The sequence below is a fragment of the Eleutherodactylus coqui genome, chromosome 8 (assembly GCF_035609145.1).
Source record: "Eleutherodactylus coqui strain aEleCoq1 chromosome 8, aEleCoq1.hap1, whole genome shotgun sequence".
In the NCBI taxonomy this organism is placed as follows: domain Eukaryota; kingdom Metazoa; phylum Chordata; class Amphibia; order Anura; family Eleutherodactylidae; genus Eleutherodactylus; species Eleutherodactylus coqui.
Genome location: NC_089844.1, coordinates 5,162,603 through 5,184,338, shown reverse-complemented (window position 1 = coordinate 5,184,338; position 21,736 = coordinate 5,162,603). Strand labels below are relative to the sequence as shown.

Genomic DNA, 21,736 nt, shown 5'->3' with positions numbered 1-21,736 from the left:
ATAGAGGTGAGGTAGATTCTCCTCAGTATATACACATAGCTTTGAAGTTGATTATCTTCAGTATATACACATAGTGGTGAGGTAGATTCTCCTCATTATATACACATAGAGGTGAGGTAGATTCTCCTCAGTATATACACATAGAGGTGAGGTAGATTTTCCTCAGTATATACACATAGACGTCAGGTAGATTCTCATCAGTATATAAACATAGAGGTGAGGTAGATTCTCCTCGGTATATGCACATAGAGGTGAGGTGGATTCTACTCCGTATATACACATAGAGGTGAGGTAGATTCTCCTTGGTATTTACACATAGAGGTAGGGTGGATTCTCCTCAGTATATACACATAGAGGTGAGGTATATTCTCCTCGGTATATGCACATAGAGGTGAGGTAGATTCTCCGCAGTATATACACATAGGGGTGAGGTAGATTCTCCTTAGTATATACACATAGAGGCGAGGTAGATTCTCCTTAGTATATACACAATCAGGCCAGGTGGATTCTCCGCAGTATATACACATAGAGGCGAGGTGGACTCTCCTTAGTATATTCTCTTAGAGGTGAGATAGATTCTCCTCAGTATATATACACATAGAGGTGAGGTAGATTCTGCTCCTTATATACACATAGAGGGGAGGTAGATTCTCCTCAGTATATAGACATACAGGTGAGGTAGATTCTTCTCAGTATATGCACAGACAGGTGAGGTAGATTCTTCTCATTAAAGAGACATAGAGGCGAGGTAGATTCTCCTCAGTACATACACATAGAGGCGAGGTTGATTGTCCTCAGTATATACACAAAGAGCTGGGTTAGATTCTCTTCAATATATACAGAGACAGGGGTGGTAGATTCTCCTCAGTATATATACACATAGAGGTGAGGTAGATTCTCCTCAGTATATAGAAATACAGGTGAGGTAGATTCTCCTCAGTATATACAGACACATAGAGGTGAGGTAGATTCTCCTCAGTATATAAACAGAAAGGGGAGGTAGATTCTATTCAGTGTGTACACATAGATGTGAGGTACATTCTCCTTAGTATATACACATAGAGGTGAGGTAGATTCTTCTCAGTATATACACATAGAGGTGAGGTAGATTCTCCTCAGTATATACACATAGAGGCAAGGTCGAATCTCCTCAGTATATACACTTAGAGGTGAGGTAGATTCTCCTCAGTACATAGACTTAGAGGTGATGTAGATTCTCTTCAGGATATAGACATAGAGGTGAGGTAGATTCTCCTCAGTACATAGACTTAGAGGTGATGTAGGTTCCCCTCAGTATATACACATAGAGGTGAGGTAGATTCTCCTCAGTATATGCACATAGAGGTGAGGTAGATTATCTTCAGTATATACACTTAGAGGTGAGGTAGATTCTCCTCAGTACACAGACATAGAGGTGAAGTAGATTCTCTAAAGTATATACACATAGAGGTGTGGTAGATTCCCCTTAGTATACACACATAGAGGTAGGGTAGATTCTCTTCAATATATACACAGACAGGGGCAGTAGATTCTCCTCAGTATATACACATAGAGGTGAGGTAGATTCTCCTCAGTATATACACCTAGAGGTGAGGTATATTCTCCTCAGTATATACACCTAGAGGTGAGGTAGATTTTCCTCAGTATATACACATAGAGGTGAGGTAGATTTTCCTCAGTATATATACAGTTTTGAGGTAGATTCTCCTTAGTATATACACATAGCTTTGAGGCAGATTCTCTTCAGTATATGCACATAGGGGTGAGGTAGATTCTCCTCATTATGTACACATTAAGGTGGGGTAGAAACTCCTCAGTATATAGACATAGAGGTCAGGTAGATTCTCCTCAGTATATACACATAGAGGTGAGGTAGATTCTCCTCAGTATATAGACATAGAGGTGAGGTAGATTCTCCTCAGTATATACACATAGAGGTGAGGTAGATTCTCTTCAGTATATACACACAGAGGTGAGGTAGATTCTCCTCAGTATACACACATAGAGTGGAGGTAGGTTCTCCTCAGTATATACACATAGTGGGGAGGTAGGTTCTCCTCAGTATATACACATAGAGGTGAGGTAGATTCTCCTCAGTATATACACATAGAGGTGAGGTAGATTTTCCTCACTATATACACATAGAGGTGAGGCAGATTCTCCTCAGTATATACAAATACAGGTGAGGTAGATTCTCCTCAGTATATGCACAAAGATGTGAGGTAGATTCTCCTCAGTATATACACATAGAGGTGAGGTAGATTCTCCTCAGTATATACACATAGAGGTGAGGTAGATTCTCCTCAGTATATACACATAGAGGTGAGGCAGATTCTCCTCAGTATATACACATAGAGGTGAGGTAGATTCTTCTCAGTATATACACATAGAGGTGAGGTAGATTCTCCTCAGTATATACACACAGAGGTGAGGTAGATTCTCCTCAGTATATACACATAGAGGTGAGGCAGATTCTCCTCAGTATATACACATAGAGGTGAGGTAGATTCTCCTCAGTATATACACATAGAGGTGAGGTGGATTCTCCTCGGTATCTACACATAGATTGAAGGCAGATTCTCCTGAGTATATACACAGAGGTCAGTTAGTTTTTCCTTATTATATAAGCATAGAGCTGGGGTGGATTCTTCTCAGTATACAACGCATTTCCCTCGGCTTTATGGCTTCTGAGAAAAGATTTTCCCACAGTTTTTCATGCATAAAATTGAATATTGATGTTACAACCTTTTATTTTTCCTATTTAAGACCTAAAGAATGATCACGGCCAATGTCATCTTTGTTCGGTACAGATGTGTGTTATTAGTTACATTACAAAGGGCATCACTTTCTTTTGCACTTAGGAAATGTAAAGGGGTCACAACTTGAATATTGAATTCTATTTACGACCTAAAGAATGGTTGTGCCAAATTTCAAGTTTGTACGACACTGGGAAGTTAGAGAATTAGATTATGTACATAGCATAGGTGGTCACTTACAGTTGAATAGTAAAGTTGTGACCCCTTTACTTTTCCTATTTAAAACACAGAGAATGGTCGTGCCAAATTTTACATTTGAGTGTTATTTGTTACATTACAATTTTTCCTGAGGCTTAATGGTTTCTGAGAAATAAAATAAATAAAAATAAATGTTGTTATTTGTATAGCGCCAACTTAAGGCCCATTTAAACCCAACGATTCCTTCTCAAAGCCATATTTTGAGTGAGAATCGTTGGGTCTAAATGCGCAGCCATCATGCAGTTTTCGTTAGCGATTCGCTCATCGTTGTCTTTCAGCCAGCTGAAAGACAACGATGAGCCTTATCAGGACTGCGCACTGAGTTCTCAACGGGATACCACTGATACTATAGTTGCAGCTGATATCTCACTCAGAGAACACAGCAGAACTATGCAGAAGACAGCGCTCTAGCTGTCTTCTGCATACCCCGCTCAGAGCGCTCAGCTGTATACCAGCTGAGCGCTCTGAGAAGATAACAGCTGTATGCAGAAAATAGGAAACGTAAAGGGGTCACAACTCGATTATTCAATACTATTATTTAATGCTAAGTGCAAAAGTATTGGCACCCCTATGTGATGTAATTTTCTGGTGTCGTAAAAGCGTGCAATTTGGCACAACCATTCTTTATGCCATACATTGGAAAAGTAAAGGGGGCACAACTCGATAATTTAATGCTAATTGCAAAAGTAAGTGAACCCCTTTGTAATGTAACTTCCGTGTGTTGTACAAGCTTGAAATTTGGCGCAAGCATTCTTTAGGTCCAAAATGAGGATGGGAGCGGCAGCACATTCTGCAGAGGGACATCGGTACATGCAGCCTGAAGAGAATCTAACGCTCCTCTATATGTATACAGATTTTATTCCTCCATTCCTCTAAAGTAACTTTGACTACTTAAACACCTGTATCAAATTAACTTGGGTGAAACCGGGTATATCAGCTAGTAATGTGTATATATACACACTTCTTTTTGATCTGTAAGCTCCTGCGACGAGCACCCCCACCCTGTTCAGTATTTGCATCCATTTAATACTGGATGTCAAGACTCACTTGGTGTATGTTGTGCCCGATTTCTTAAACTCTGTGAAATATGTTGGCGTTATACAAATTAAAATTATTACTATAACAGCAGATGACCAGTTCCATCACCATTGTGTCTAAGAGAAACACAAAGACGAGACTCCAGCGGGCAAAAGAGCGCAAAACTTGTATCACTGAGCAGCGGGAAAACATCTCCTGGTCAGATGGAGACAGATTTATGTGGCTGATGGGAGGGCAGAATTTGGCACAAGCAGCATGAATCGCTGACCCCTTCCTGTCAGCCGGTCAGAACATGTCAGCACCGCCATCTAATCTGCAGCGACTACAAGAAGCTTCCTGTCCGCAGGGGCCGAAATTCTTGCAGAGCCATTTCATCATCTAGTGAAATCTAAACCACGGCGAATCCCTGAGGATCTTAAGGCAAAAGGATTCCAACGCTACTAGATGGGGGTAAATAAAGGGGTGGTCGGTGTATCTCACCTACCAAAAGTCACAAGTCACTGGTCAGACCACACATGGAATATTGAGGACAGATTGGGGCGGTGGTACTCAAGAAGGACATACCAGAGTTTGAGCGGCTGACAGATAGGCACCTGAAGTAATCAATAGGATGGAAGGACTACAGCAGTCAAAACAATTATCAGAATTTATGCTAATTGGATTGTTTGCAGTTGGGAAGAATGGGGGTGGAGGATGGGGGGTTACCTTCAACACTGCAGTAGAATAGGCTGAACTGGATAGGGGAGTGGGGGGTTGTCCATGTTTGTGATGTCTCTACAATGACAATCATAGTATGTGCACTGCATGTATCCCTCCTGCCATACTCCAGCACACACACTACACAGATAATGTGTAACCCCTTCTTGGCATCTCGTTACATCACGGTGGCTCGTTACTAAGGATGAGCGAGCACACTCGTCTGAGCTTGATGCTCGTTGGAGCATTAGGGTACTCGAGATGCTCGTTACTCGAGACGAACACCACGCGGTACTCGAGTCAATTGCATTTACTTCCCCGCATGTTTAGCGCCATTTTCTAGCCAATAGACATGCGGGGAAGGCATTACCACTTCCTGCTGTGACGTGCAAGCCCTCTCCCCTCCCACAGTAGTGAGTGGCTGGGCCGATCAGGTGACCGCCGAGTACTAAAAGTGGTCCCGCCCGCGGCTCGCCTCAGACACACACTGGCAGAGGTTAGGGAAAGAGCTGCTGCTGACATAGGATCCTACTCTAATACTTTCCCTGTCTTCAAGAACCCCAACAGTCCTTCTTAGGGCTACTCTTCATGGTGTGCATTACTGTTGTGGCTGGCTGGGAGTAGTAGTGCACCAATTATTTTTTTTTAAAGCATCTCTGGCTGTGCAGGCCATTTCAGCTGTAGCATTCTCAGTCTGCAGTGTATTATGCAGAGTTTAGGGACAGAACTGCCTATATAGGGAGAGTGTTAGAGTAGGATCCTGTCTTCAAGAACCCCAACGGTCCTTCTTAGGGCTACATCTGACCGTGTGCATTATAGTTGTGGCTGGCTGGAAGTTGTAGTGCATCCATTTTAGTATTACGCATCTAGGCCAGTTCGCAGCCTGTCAGCAATAGCGTTCTCAGCCTGCAGTGCCGTACAACCAGCTCTCACCGTGAAACTGCACTCTAAGATTTCCTAGCCTACTGCGAACTACCTCATTTATACCGTTCTATGTCTGCAGTGCATTAGACAGAGGTCTCACCACTAAACAGTACTGTGATATTACCGGGGCCACTGCAAAGTATTTCAGCTCAGCCGCTGTGCAGAGCGTCTCGCAATACCCTTTCCTTGGTGGGGTTGAGATAGCCGCAGTTACCAGCACTATCCACTGGCTTTAGAGTCTTCTCCCACTCCACACAGCCTCTATTATCTACAAGTCTCTGCGAGCAGTAAATTACCCCTAGGTATCAGCGCAAGACAGCGGGTTAATTTTTACAAGTCACAGCATAGAGCCTCCGCTATCTGCAAGTCTCTATGTGTGGTGAATTAGGCCCAGTAGTCAGTGCTGTACAGTGGGGTCATTTATTTGGGCCCTATTCTATTCTTAATACGACATGATGAGGACCAGGGGTAAGGGTCGAGGACGTGGACGCGGACGTCCAAGTGAGGGTGTGGGCAGAGGCCAAGTTCCTAGTCCAGGTGAATCACAGCTGGCTGTTGTGGGATTAGGAGAGAGGCGAGTTTCTGGGCTCCACAGCTTCATAGCACAATGTACGGGTCCGCGTGGTAGACCTTTTTTACAAACAGAGCAGTGTGAGCAGGTCCTGTCGTGGATGGCAGAAAACAAGTCCAGTAATGCATCGACCACCCAGTCTTCTACGCAGTCCACTATTTCCGCAATTCTTTACTGAGGAGTGGGCATGGATGGCAGATATCTGCCTGGTCCTTGGAAACTTTGAGGAGTCTTACCAGATGGTGAGCGGCGATGCGGCAATCATTAGCATTACCACCCCGCTGCTTTGCCTGCTGAGAAGTTCGCTGCTAAGCATAAAGGCCGATGCTTTGCGGTTGGAACAGAAGATGGGGGATGAAAGTGTGTCACTTGATAGCCAGACCACCCTCATGTCTATATCTTAGCACGTTTTAGAGGAAGGGAGGAAGAGACAGCTGGCCACACTGCAGAGGGTACCCATGCTGCTTGCCTCTCATCTGTTCAACGTGTATGAGGATCCTGAAAGTCATCTTCCTAGTGAGGACAGCGATGTGCTGCGTACTGGGACCCTGGCACACATGGCTGACTTCATGTTAGGCCGCCTTTCCCGTGACCCTCACATTAGATGCATTCTGGTCAACATGGATTACCGGGTGTACACCCTTCTTGACCCACGTTACTCTCATTCCCAAAGAGGAAAGGGGTACAAGAGTGATGCAATACCACAGGGCCCTGGTGGAAAAAGTGATGCTAAGGTTCCCATCTGACAGCGCTAGTGGCAGAAGACGCATTTCCAAGGGCCAAGTGGCAGGGGGGGGGGGGCAAGGGGATCAGGCAGCATGTCCAGTGCAGGCAAGGGAACACTCTCCAAGGCCTTTGACAGTTTTATGGCTCCCCAGCAAGACTGTGTCACCACTCCCCAGTCAAGGCTGAGTCGGAGGGAGCACTGTAAAAAGATGGTGAGGGAGTACATAGCCGATCGTACCACCGTCCTCCATGATGCCTCTGCTCCATATAACTATTGGGTGTCAAAGCTGGACACGTGGCACGAACTTGCACTGTACGCCCTAGAGGTGCTGGCCTGCCCTGCCGCTAGCGTCTTGTCAGAGAGAGTGTTTAGTCCAGCTGGGGGAATCATCACGGATAAGCGTACCCGCCTGTCAACTGCCAGCGCTGACAGGCTTACACACATAAAGATGAACAAAGGCTGGATTTCCCCAGACTTCTCTTCTCCACCGGCGGAGAGCAGCGAAACCTAATGATTCTTTTCGCTGCACCGGAGAAAAATGCATCCTCTATCCCCACAAAAAAAGGGGGAATTAGCTTTGTCAATCACTCTCGGATATTATTACTCCTCCTCCTCCTAAAACAGCATGTCATCACGCTGAACTGCTAATTTTTCTGCGGCCCAAAAGGCTCAGTTTAAAAGGATTTTACAATTTTTCAAAGTTTTAAAAGTATGGATACTTTAACAAAAACCAATTTTTTCACAGGTCTGCCTCCAGGCTCTGTTACAAATTAAGCAACAGCGAGGTGTATCTTTAAAAGATGTTTATGGCTTTCACCTGCCCTCGCGGTTGAGCAATTTTTCAGGGGTACACTTGTACTCTTGGTACACCAATTTTTCTGGCCCTCGCCTATACTGTTATCTAACTAATTTTTCCGGCCTTCGCCTGCACTCATGGTACACCAATGTTTCAGGGGTTCGCCTATACTTTTGGTACAGAAATGTTACTGGGGTCCGCCTATACTCTTGGTACAGAAATGTTACTGCCGTTCGCCTATACTCTTGCTACAGAAATGTTACAGGGGTCTGCCTATACTTCTGCTACAGAAATGTTACTGGGGTCTGCCTATACTTTTGGTACAGAAATGTTACAGGGGTTCACCTATACTTTTGCAATGGAAATGTTACTGGGGTCTGCCTATACTTTTGCTACAGAAATGTTACAAAGACTTCCCATTGCGGTGTTTTACCTGTCTGGCACAAATAAACAGACTGACTAGGGAAGAAATGTGGGCCGAGGTCCTTGGTGGGGTGAAACTCTGCCATGTTTGGGCACTCTGATTTCCTCATGTGTAATACCATGCTTGAGTTCCTTGGGCTCGCCTATGCTGTAAGTGCACAAAGACTTCCCATTGCGTTGCTTTACTTGTCTGGCACAAATACACTGACTGACTAGGGTAGAAATGTGGGCCGAGGTCCTTGGCGGGGTGAAACTCTGCCATGTTTGGGCACTCTGATTTCTTGCTGTGTAATACCATCTTTGTGCACCGACAGCATAGGCAGCCCAAGGAACTCAAAGACTTCCCCTTGCGGTTTTGAGCTATCTGACACCTACACAGAATGAATTGTGTGGGGACACATGGATTTCCCATTGCTATGTAACTCACAGCACCTTGGGTCACACAAGGTGTTTGCTGGGACCAAGCCTGACCCTGCGCCCGCTCACATACTTCCCACACAGAGTATTGCTGCATTGTGGAGATGTGTAGAAATGCTGGCACCTGAGTCCCCTTTATGCCCACGTTTGCGGCTCCTGACAATTTTGTGACGGAGGTGGCACGGGATTGGAATGATGATTGTACATCAATTTATCATCCATTCTAGACAGCATTGTGGGCTATGTCCACACTTTCACAGAGGGTTGCTGCCTGGCCCTGCCAACCCTCTGCAGTGTGTGCCTCCGGTTCCTCCTCATCCAGTACGCGCTTATAAATAGACATGAGGGTGGTGTGGCTGTGAGGCCAGCGTGTGGCATGAGAGCAGCTGAAGGCTGCGCAGGGACACTTTTGTGTGCGCTGTGGACGCAGGGTCGTGCGGGGGGGTTGGACATCAATGCCAGCATGTATCCCAGTAGAAGAGGCAGCGGTGTGTCCCGCAGGCAGTGATTGTGCTTTGTTGGAGGTAGTGTGGTGCTTAGCTAAGGTATGCCTTGTTAATGAGGATTTGTCCGAAGTAAATTGTGACCAGAAGGCTCTTGTCCCCATTTTGGCTTAATAGTGGGACCTGGGAGCCTCAGATGCAGCCCTGCATGCTGCCCCTGCCCTTCCCTAACCGTTTCTGTGGTATTTCCATGACTTTCTGATGTTTTCTGGTGTTTGACAAGTCATAACCTATGCAGAGCATCTGTCCTATACAAAAATGCTCCCATTGACTTTAATGGGGTTCGTTACTCGAAACGAGCATCGCGGAAAGTTTGACTTGAGCAATGAGCACCCAAGCATTTTGGTGCTCGCTCATCTCTACTCGTTACGTCTCGGCGGCTCGTTACGTCTCGGTAGCTGATTATGTCTCGGTGGCTCATTACGTGTCAGTGGCTCGTAACGTCTCGGCGCCACGTTACTTCTAGGCGGCTTGTTATGTCTTGTTGGTTCGTTACGTCTCGGCGGCTCGTTACGTCTTGGCGGTCCGTTACTTCTCAGTGGCTCGTTATATTTCAGTGGTTCGCTATATTTCGGCGGCCTATAACATATTGGCAGCGTGTTACGTTTGGCGACCCGTTACATCTCGGTGGCCCGTTACGTTTCGGCGGCCCATTACATCTCGGTGGCTCATTATGTCTCGGTGGCTCATTATGTCTCGGTGGTTCGCTACGTCTTGTTGGCTCATCATCTCTCGGTGACTCATTACATCTCGGCAACTCATTACGTCTCAGCAGCACATCCCGTTTCGAGGGATCGTTACATCTCGGCGGTTTGTGCACCCTCTACTCTCTATTAGCCTAATAGAACCCATTACCTGCAATTCTTTGCCAAAGTCCTTCATTGACTCAATCAGTTGTCCTGCTTGCTGCTCTCCAAGGGGGAAGGGGTAGTCGGTGCCCAGGAGGACTTTGTCCTGAGAGTAAAGTAGAAAGAAATGATATATTTAACCCCTTCCCACTGTTTTCTATGGTGCTGACGATGCAGTAGATCTTTATTCTGGGGGTCAGTACGATTCAGAGGTTTTTATGCTGAACTACTCAAAAAAAATACTTAAAAAAAAAGACTTTCTTCACCATCTTCTGACCCCCATAAATTTTTTCATTTTACCATTGATAGCTCTGTGTGAGGGCACGTTTTTGGCCAGGTGATCTGTAGGTCATACTGGTTCCATTTTGGGGTACATGCGACTTTTTGATTACTTTTTATTAACTTTTTCCTTGGGGACGGGGTGACTAAAAAGTCCAGTTCTGGCACTGCGTATTTTTTCTGATGGTGTTCACCGTGCGGCATTAATAATGTGATATTGTAATAAATTGGACTTTCACAGATGCAGCGATACCATTTTTAAAAATTTTTTCATTTTTTGATGTGATGATTGAAAAAAGGAGGGTTTTAACCTTTAATATTTTTAGTTTTTTGTAGTATTTAAAGAACTTGCAATCATTTGACTATTTATTCTGACAGGCATTCTATTAAGATGTACCACAGACCAAGGCACATCTTAATAGGCAATCATTCCTAGCAGCCCGTCAGAAGGCCCCAGCCTGCCATGACACCCAGACAGCACCCCCCAATCTCAATGTGGAGGGGTCATTCAGGACATTTCAATCCTGGTTTACAGCTGTTGTTGGAGTCATGTCTACCAACACCTGCCGTTCATGAAGTGGACTCGGCTCCTGAGCCTGCTCTGTACTATGATACCCAAATAAGTCTTTTTCATCAGCAGCATGGATTCTGCCCTAATTGGGCCGGACAAGGATCCTGCTAAACGCCCGCCTGGTCTGGATCCAAAGCAGACCATTCAGCAATAATTTCCAATGAAGAGACGAATGGAGGCAGCAGTTATGGTGCAGAACAATCGGTGAAGGTTTATTCCTTCCCACACAGAATAAACGACGTTTCGACTCTTTACAACTGAGTCTTTGTCAAGTATACATACAACTGAGACATAAGACATACATATAGTGCACACAACGTAGGCTTAACCAATCAGAGCACATCAATTAAGGAACATTTGCATATGTATTCACCTGTATCCACTACACATTTGATGACCCTAGGTAGGAACCAGAACGCTCCTCCTCCTCCATTGTGCAAGTCAGTAGTCCAGGAGTCCAGAATCCTTTGCTGCAAAACATCGTCGCTGGTATTAGATGTCCTACCACAATGATAGCGGTATGAAGCCGCCCACATCCGGGGGAGGGCAGAGTCATATGACAGTCCATACTGGGGATGCGTCCTTAGAGATGCAGGGTGTCGACGTCAAAGCGCCAGCCTGGATCCACCCACATTAGTTTACATCCGGACAAAGGAAGCGTCCCCACGTCATGACGTAAATGACATTCCTGACGTCCGGACGCCAGCATGAAACCACCCCCACCCCCACACTTATATCAATCTATATTATAGTCATTTAGTAGACATAGGCAAAGTACAAAAACTTCATTCAATTCATAGCAAATATCTTATCTGTATAGAACTATTAATACAGGATCTTTGAGGACACCCATGTCTATACGTCGGCATATTGGCCCCTGGTGGTCTCCTGGCTCAGATATATTGAGGACATCTTTGTGGTGAGGGCTGGTACAGTGGAGGAATTGAATTCCTTCCATAGGGAGATCAATAATAGCTTATAATAGCTTTCATCCTCGTACAGCATTGGACTCCCTTCCATGGAGCCAAATGTTAAGGGTGAAACGTATTACAGACAATGAGTTTCTCGATGAACGACTCACACAAATGTGTGAGAAATTCTTGAGTAGGGGCTATCCAGAAACACTGGTTAGAGATAAGGTACGGAAGGCAAGATCAATATCTAGGGATACACTCTGGACGGTAAAACAGAAAGATAGTAACCAGAATCGTATTCCAGTCATTTCCACATACAGTCCTGCAAGTAAACAGATTTCAACAATTCTGATAAAACACTGGCCAATTGTCCAATTGGCCCCTAATGTGGATGGTTTTTCTCAATTGCCCACTATGTGTTACAGAAGATGCTCCAATTTACGAGATTGGTTAGTTCACTCGGAGTTTGACAAGGCTAATAGGACAAGACAGAGAACATTTCTTCCGACTAGGTCAGGTAATTATCCATGCTTGAATTGTTCAAGCTGTGCCAATATTGTGAAGGGGGATAAATTTTACCATCCTCAAACGGGCATTCCTATCCCATCAAGGGCCGTTATTCCTGTCCATCAACATATGTAGTACATCTACTTACTTGCCCATGTGGGCTCCAGTATGTGGGAGAATCTTCAGCCACAAAAAGCTTGATCTCCCTCCAGCGAGTCACTTTTATGACATGGGTCACAGTGTCAGCCAACTGAGATTCCGTGTTCTAGATTCTGTCCCTGACACAATCAGAGGGGGGGATAGAGTGAGAGCACTAATGAAGAAAGAGCTACGATGGATATTCACATTGAATACTAGGACTCCGAAAAGTCTAAATCAGGACTAGAACGTATCCATGTTTCTGTGAAACATTTGTGTCTTTATCAAACATCCGATGCATCCTTGATAGAGATGAGCGAGCGCACTGGTCCGAGCTTGATACTCGTTCAAGCATTAGGGTGTTCGAGATGCTCGTTACTCGAGGCGAGCACCACGCGGTGCTCGACTCCATTACATTTCCTTCCCTGAGAAATTTGCGCCCTTTTCTGGCCAACAGAAAGACAGGGAAGGCATTACAACTTCCTCCTGTGACGTTCCAGCCCTATACCACCCCCCTGCAGTGAGTGGCTGGGGAGATCAGGTGACACCCGAGTATTTAAATCTGCCCTGCCTGCGGCTCACCACAGACACACGCTAAGAGAGATCAGGGACAGTGCTGCTGATGCTTCTGCTGCTATAGGGACAGTGTTAGCATCTTCAAGAGCCACAACGGTCCTTATTAGGACCACAGTTCACCTAGTGCATTACTGTTGTGGCTGCTGTGAGCAGTTTTGCACAATTTTTTTTTATGTATATCGGGCGTGCAGGCTATAGCGTTCTCAGGCTGCAGTCTGTACTTCAGTATAGGGGCAGTATTGGTCAGGCAGGGACAGTGGTAGTGTAGAATCCTGTCTACAAGAACCCCAACGGTCCTTCTTAGGGCAACCTGTGAGTGTGTGCATTTAACTCCGTGGTTGCTGGGAGTTGTAGTACCTCAGGATTGCACAGCAGAGTCTGCGTGCAGCCTTCATGTAAATATTTTGTGTCCGCAGTTAGTGTAACATCAGCGCTGTCTGCCTCTAAGTCTACGCCAAGAAACCACACATTTTTTACACCGCTCTGTGTTACACGCCAGCTGTCTCACAAGTGCAGGGTGTGTCAGACGCCCATAGATTGAAAGTGCAATACACACTGCCTAGCCTCAGCCTGCATTGCATCGAAAAAAAAGGAAATTTTAAAAAGAAATCCTTTTTATGGCTGACAGTGACCCAGTGCATGTGCCTGTGTGGCCTGTGGGACTTCCATCCAAACTGCATAGTTCACAGCTAGGCCTAAGTGCAGCCTTCCTTATAATTTATCTCTGGCTTCATTTTGTGTTATATTACCGCTGGCAGCCACCAACTGCGCGGCAATAATTCACAAACATTTTTACACCGCTCTGTCTCTGCTCGATTCTTAATCCACCATGCTGAGGGGTAGGGGTACAGGACGTGGACGCGGTTGAGGACGCGGAGTTTCAAGTGAGGGTGTGGGCATAGGACGAGTTCCTGGTCCAGGTGTATCACAGCCAGCTGCTGAAGGAGTAGGAGAGGACAGTTTCTGGGGTCCCCAGCTTCATATCACAATTTTTGGGTCCAGTCGTAGACCTTTATTAAAAAATGAGCAGTGTGAGCAGGTCCTGTCGTGGATGGTAGAAAGTGCATCCAGCAATCTATCGACCACCCAGTCTTCTACGCCGTCCACTACTGCAACTCTGAATCCTCTGGCTGCTGCTCCTCCTTCCTCCCAGCCTCCTCACTCCATGAAAATTACACATTCTGAGGAGCAGGCCGACTCCCAGGAACTGTTCTCGGGCCCCTGCCCAGATTGGACAACAATGGTTCCTCTCCCACCGGAGGAGTTTGTCGTGACCGATGCCCAACCTTTGGAAAGTTCCCGGGGTCCAGGGGATGAGGCTGGGGACTTCCGGCAACTGTCTCAAGAGCTTTCAGTGGGTGAGGAGGACGATGAGACACAGTTGTCTATGAGTGAGGTAGTAGTAAGGGCGGTAAGTCCGAGGGAGGAGCGCACAGAGGATTCGGAGGAGGGGCCGCTGGACGATGAGGTGACTGACCCCACCTGGTGTGATAAGCCAACTGAGGACACGTCTTCAGAGGGGGAGGCAAGTGCAGCAGCAGGACAGGTTGGAAGAGGCAGTGGGGTGGCCAGGGGTATAAGCAGGGCAGGAGCGAATAATCCACCAGCTGTTCCCCAAAGCACCCCCTCGCGCCAAGCCACCGTGCAGAGGCCAAGGTACTCTAAGGTGTGGCAGTTTTTCACTGAGACCCCGGGTGACCGGCGAACAGTGGTGTGCAACCTTTGTCGCGCCAAGATCAGCCGGGGAGCCACCACCACCAACCTCACCACCACCAGCATGCACAGGCATATGATGGCCAAGCACCCCACAAGGTGGGACGATGGCCGTTCACCGCCTCCGGTTTGCACCGCTGCCTCTCTCCCTGGGCCCCAACCTGCCACTGAGATCCAACCCACCTCTCATGACACAGGCACGACCGTCTCCGGGTCTGGACCCACACCCTCACCTCCGCTGTCCTCGGCCCCATCCAGCAATGTCTCTCAGCGCAGCGTCCAGCTGTCGCTAAGAGAATCGTTGGAGCAAAAGCGCAAATACACCGCCACGCACCCACACGCTCAAGATTTAAATGTCCACATAGCCAAATTGATCAGCTTGGAGATGCTCCCCTACAGGCTTGTGGAAACTGAGGCTTTCAAAAACATGATGGTGGCAGTAGCCCCGCGCTACTCTGTCCCCAGTCACCACTATTTTTCACGGTGTGCCATCCCAGCCCTGCACGACCACGTCTCATGCAACATTGTACACGCCCTCACCAACTCAGTAACTGGCAAGGTCCACTTAACAACGGACACGTGGACAAGCACAGGCGGGCAGGGCCACTATATCTCCCTGACGGCACATTGGGTGAATTTAGTGGAGGCTGGGACCGAGTCAGAGCCTGGGACCGCTCACGTCCTACCCACCCCCAGAATTGCGGGCCCCAGATCGGTGCTGGTATCTGCGCTGGTGTATGCTTCCTCCACTAAACCTTCCTCCTCCTCCCCCAGTGCAACCTCTACCTCGCAATCAAGACGTGTCAGCAGCAGCACGTCGCCAGCAGTCGGTGGCGCAGCAGAACAGCGGTGGGCAAGTGTCAGCAGGCCGTGCTGAAACTACTCAGCTTAGGAGAGAAGAGGCACATGGCCCACGAACTGTTGCACGGTCTGACAGAGCAGACCAACCGCTGGCTTTCGCCACTGAGCCTGCAACGGGCATGGTCGTGTGTGACAACGGCCGTAACCTGGTGGCGGCTCTGCAGCTCGGCAGCCTCACGCACGTGCCATGCCTGGCCCACGTCTTTAATTTGGTGGTTCAGCGGTTTCTAAAAGGCTACCCACACTTATCAGACCTCCTCGGCAAGGTGCGCCGGGTCAGCGCACATTTCCGCAAGTCCAACACAGACCCTGCAACATCGGTTTAATCTGCCAGTGCACCGACTGCTTTGCGACATGCCCACACGATGGAACTCCACGCTCCACATGTTGTCCCGGCTGTATGAGCAGCGTAGAGCTGTAGTGGAATACCAACTCCAACATGGGCGGCATAGTGGGAGTCAGCCTCCTCAATTCTTTACAGAGGAGTGGGCCTGGTTGGCAGATATCTGCCAGGTCCTTGGAAACTTTGAGGAGTCTACCCAGATGGTGAGCGGCGATGCTGCAATCATTAGTGTCACCATTTCCCTGCTATGCCTGTTGAGAAGTTCCCTGCAAAGCATAAAGGCTGATGCTTTGCGGTCGGAAACGGAGGTGGGGGAAGACAGTGTGTCGCTGGATAGTCAGAGCACCCTCATGTCTATATCTCAGCGCGTTGAGCAGGAGGAGGAAGGGGAGGAGCCTGAGGAGGAAGAGACAGATGGGCCCACTGCAGAGGGTACCCATGCTGCTTGCCTCTCATCCATTCAGTGTGTATGGCCTGAGGAGGAGGAGGATCCTGAAAGTGATCTTCCTAGTGAGGACAGCCATGTGTTGCGTACAGGTACCCTGACACACATGGCTGACTTTATGTTAGCATGCCTTTCTCGGGACCCTTGCGTTAGACGCATTCTGGCCACTACGGATTACTGGGTGTACACACTGCTTGACCCACGGTATAAGGATAACCTTTCCACTCTCATTCCCGAAGAGGAAAGGGGTTTGAGAGTGATGCAATACCACAGGGCCCTGGTAGACAAACTGATGGTAAATTTCCCATCTGACAGCGCTAGTGGCAGAAGGCGCAGTTCCGAGGGCCAAGTAGAAGGGGAGGCGCGGAGATCAGGCAGCATGTTCAGCGCAGGCAGGGGAACACTCTCCAAGGCCTTTGCCAGCTTTATGGCTCCCCAGCAAGACTGTGTCACAACTCCCCAGTCCAGGCTGAGTCGGAGGGAGCACTGTAAGAAGATGGTGAGGGAGTATGTAGCCGATCGTACCACCGTCCTCCGTGACGCCTCTGCTCCGTACAACTACTGGGTGTCAAAGCTGGACACGTGGCCCGAACTCGCGCTGTATGCCCTGAAGGCGTTGGCTTGCCCTGCGGCTAGCATCTTGTCAGAGAGGGTGTTTAGTGCAGCTGGGGGAATCATCACGGACAAGTGTACCCGCCTGTCAACTGACAGCGCCAACAGGCTTACACTCATAAAGATGAACAAAGCCTGGATTTCCCCAGACTTCTCTTCTCCACCAGCGGACAGCAGCGGTACCTAAAGACCTTTGTCAATCTGTGTATGGTATTCGTCCTCCTCCTCCGGCTCCTCCTCCTGAAACCTCTCGTAATCACCCCGAACGGGCAATTTTTCTGTGGGCCAAAAGGCTCATAACTTTTCTAAATAATATTTATCTGTTTCAATTCTCATTAAAGCATTGAAACTTCCACCTGAACCAATTGTTATTTTGACTGGGCTGCCTACAGGCCTAGTTAAAAATTAAGCCACAGTAAGCTGAGTGATTAATGGGTTTCACCTGCCCTCTGGGTTGGGCATGGGCAATTTTTCTGGGGTACATTTGTACTGTCGGTGCAACAATTTTTCGGGCCCTCGCCACCAATGTAATACACGTAATTTTTATGGGCTTCGCCTGCACTCATGGTACACCACTATGTCTGAGGTTGGCCTACACTTTTGCTACAGAAATGTAACTCTGTTCTGCCTACCTATTCTTCTGCCACAGTAATGCTACAGGGCTCTGACTATACTTCAGCAACAGAAATGTAACTTCGGTCTGCCGATACTTCTGCTCCTGAAATGTTACCTTGGTTGGTGTATACTGTTACTACTGTAATTTTACTAATACTGGGCTCTGCCCATACTGCTTCAACGGAAATGTTACTGGGGTCTGTCTATACTGCTATAACAGAAATGTAACTAATACTGGGCTCTGCCCATACTGCTTCTACGTAAATGTTACTGGGGCCTGTCTATACTGCTACTACTAAAATGTTACAAATACTATGCTCTCCCTACACTGCTGCCAGGGAAATGTTTTTCTGCTGCTTCGAGCATACTGCTTCTACGTAAATGTTACTGGGGTCTGACTATACGGCTACTACTGAAATGTTACAAATACTAAGCTCTCCCTACACTGCTGCTAGGGAAATGTTTTTCTGCTGCTTTGCCCATACTGCTTCTACGTAAATGTTACTGGGGCTTGTCTATACTGCTACTACTGAAATGTTACAAATGCTATGCTCTCCCTACACTGCTGCCAGGGAAATGTTTTTCTACTGCTTTGCCCATACTGCTTCTACGTAAATGTTACTGGGGCCTGTCTATACTGCTACTACTGAAGTGTTACAAATGCTGTACTCTCCCTACACTGCTGCAAGGGAATTGTGAATCTGCTTCTTTGTCCATACTGCTTCTACGTTAATGTTACTGGGATCTGACTATACTGCTACTACTGAAATGTAAAAAAAAAATGCTCTCCCTACACTGCTGCCAGCGAAATGTGAATCTGCAGCTTTGCCCATACTGCTTCAATGTAAATGTTACTGGGGTCTGTTTATACTGTTACTATAACTGAAAAGTTACTGCACTCTGTCAATACTGCTGCAAATGAAATGTTACTGGGCTCAGCCTACACTGCTGCAACGGAAATGTTAAAGGGGTGTGTCTATATGGTTACTACTACTGAAATGTTACTGGGGTGTGTCCGCACTGCTGGAACTGAAATGTTACTGGGGCCTGTCCCTAATGATACTACTGAAATGCTACTGGGGTCTGTCTGCACTGCTGAAACTGAAATGTTACTGGGGTCTGTCAATACTGCTGTAAATTAAATGTTACTGGGGTCTGTCTATACTGTTGCAACTGAAATGTTACTGAGGCCTGTTCCTAATGATACTACTGAAATGTTACTGGGGTCTGTCAATACTGCTGTAAATGAAATGTTACTGTGGTCTGTCTATACTGTTGCAACTGAAATGTTACTGGGGCCTGTCCTAATGATACTACTGAAATGTTACTGGGGTGTGTCCGCACTGCTGGAACTGAACTGTTACTGGGGTGTGTCCGCACTGCTGGAACTGAACTGTTACTGGGGTCAGTCTGCACTGCTGGAACTGAAATGTTACTGGGGCATGTCGCAGCTGATACTTCTGAAATGTTAGTGGGGTTGTCTACACTGCTGGAACTGAAATGTTACTGGGGTCTGTCTAGACTTATACTACTGAACTGTTACTGGGGTCTGTCTATACTGCTGCAAATGAAATGCTAGTGGGGTCTGTCCCTACTGCTGCCAATGAAATGTTACTGGGGTCTGTCCATACTGTTACCACTGAAATGTTGTGGGTCCACAGGGACTTCATATAGGGGAGTTGTACCTGCCTGTGTGTCTACTTATAAAGAACCCCAGTCTGACTGGGGCATGCAGTGTGGGCCGAATCCCACCTGTATTTAATCTGACGTTAGCTCTGCTGTCCAGGGCACTGCAATGGGATATATTTATGTACCGCCGGTGGGTTCCAGGGAGCCACCCATGCTGTGGGTCCACAGGGACTTCACATTAGGGAGTTGTACCTGCCTGTGTATACTTATAAAAAAACCCAGTCTGACTGGGGTATGCAGTGTGGGCCGAAGCCCACCTGTATGTAATCTGACGTTAGCTCTACTATCCGGGGCACTGCATTGGGACAAACTACAGGAGCAATACAGCGCTAATGAGACGTGCACAGCTACGCTAGCATTGGAGTCCGCTGTAGGCCCGCGATTGCTGAGGGTTTGTGCAGAGGCCTATGTCCTGGATGCAGTGAAAGTCTGCTTCCTGCCTACGATTGCTAAAGCTGTGGGCCGTGGCCTATGTCGTGGGCGCGGTGCAAGTCTGCCATGTTTGGCCGGTCAGATCAATTTTTTGTTCATGTCTTGGGCTTCCTAGGACCCCCCTATGCTGTTGGTGCAAACTTTGTTCCCATCGCGGTGTTTGACCTGTCTGGCACAAAGGCACTGACTGACTTGGGTAGGGGGCAGAGCGCAGGTGGCTTTCCCCTTGCAGTGTGGATTGAGCTATGCGACACCTTGACAGAATGAATAGTGTGTGGCACATGGGTTCCCCATTGCTATGCCAACGTGTGCAGCTCCTGATGGCGGTGGCACAGGATTGGATTTCTCATTGCTTCTGTACAGCATTGTGGGCTATCGCCCTGCCCCTTTTAAAGAGGGTCGCTGCATGGCCCTGCCAACCCGCTGCAGTGTGTGCCTGCGGTTCCTCCTCATGGCAGACGCACTTAAAAATAGACATGAGGGTGCTGTGGCATGGGGGCAGCTGAAGGCTGCGCAGGGACACTTTTGTGTGCGCTGCGGACGCAGGGTCGTTGCGGGGGGGTTGGGCAGCATGTAACCCGCAGGCAGTGATTGTGCTTGGTTGGAGGTAGTGTGGTGCTTAGCTAAGGTATGCCTTGCTAATGAGGGTTTGTCCGAAGTAAAAATAGTTAGGGGTGGGGGGACACTCTTGCCCCTATTGTGGCTTAATAGTGGGACCTGGGAACCTGAGATGCAGCCCAGCATGTTGCCCCTCGCCTGCCCTATCCGTTTCTGTGTCGTTCCCATCACTTTCTTGGGTTTTGCAGATTTTCACCAATGAAAACCTTAGCGAGCATCGGCGAAATACAAAAATGCTCGGGTCGCCCATTGACTTCAATGGGGTTCGTTACTCGAAACGAACCCTCGTGCATCGCGGAAAGTTCGACTCGAGTAACGAGCACCCGAGCATTTCGGTGCTCGCTCATCTCTAATCCTTGTTAATACTGTTTTTATTGACACTTTGTCCTTTTCTCTCACAGCACATCAGGGGATTCATCGAATTTTGGATTCCATTATGGAGAGTATTCCATCTAACTTCTTCTACATATATGTCCCAATGAGTTAAGTAGTATGAGGTATTGAAATGTCTCTAAGGACGCATCCCCAGTATGGACTGTCATATGACTCTGCCCTCCCCCGGATGTGGGCGGCTTCATACCGCTATCATTGTGGTATGACATCTAATACCAGCGACGATGTTTTGCAGCAAAGGATTCTGGACTCCTGGACTACTGACTTGCGCAATGGAGGAGGAGGAGCGTTCTGGTTCCTACCTAGGGTCATCAAATGTGTAGTGGACACAGGTGAATACATATGCAAATGTTCCTTAATTGATGTGCTCTGATTGGTTAAGCCTATATTGTGTGCACTATATGTATGTCTTATGTCTCAGTTGTATGTATACTTGACAAAGACTCAGTTGTAAAGAGTCGAAACGTCGTTTATTCTGTGTGGGGAGGAATAAACCTTCACCGATTGTTCTGCACCATAACTGCTGCCTCCATTCGTCTCTTCATTGGAAATTATTGCTGTACTATGATACCCAACATGCACTGTACTGAAATGGCACTTGCTGGGAAGGGGTTAAGACTAGAGATGAGCGAACCTACTCGGCCACGATTTTCGAGTACTTCCGTACTCGGGCGAAAAGATTCGGGGGGCGCCATGGGTGAGTGGGGGGTTGCAGCGGGGAGTAGGGGGGAGAGGGAGAGAGAGAGGGCTCCCCCCTGTTCCCCGCTGCTACCCCCCCCCCCCACTCACCCACGGCGCCCCCCGAATCTTTTCACCCAAGTACGGAAGTACTCGAAAATCGCGGTGCTCGATCGAGTAATTACTCGAAATGAGTATATTTGCTCATCTCTAGTTAAGACTAGTTTTTAGGGTTTTTTTAACAAGCAAAGAAAAAATGGATGCAAAGATGAGATAACCTGTATATATACTGTATACCTCAGCTGTTGTGTCTGATGGGTGGGAGGAGTGGAGGAGATCACATGCTTGGCAAACAAAGGCTATCACTAAGCTGGACTCTGGGATACCACCATAAC

At 47.5% G+C, this 21,736-nt stretch overlaps 1 protein-coding gene across 3 annotated transcripts in view; it reads right to left on the bottom strand.

The window, feature by feature from the left end:
* ACMSD (aminocarboxymuconate semialdehyde decarboxylase) overlaps positions 1-21,736 on the bottom strand; it is a 110,608-nt gene that overhangs the window by 20,169 nt on the left and 68,703 nt on the right. For all 3 annotated transcript variants that reach the window (XM_066577327.1, XM_066577328.1, XM_066577329.1), the window contains exon 9: positions 9,965-10,063. In XM_066577327.1, coding sequence (XP_066433424.1) covers positions 9,965-10,063 — 99 coding nt within the window. The remainder of the gene's footprint in view (positions 1-9,964; positions 10,064-21,736) is intronic.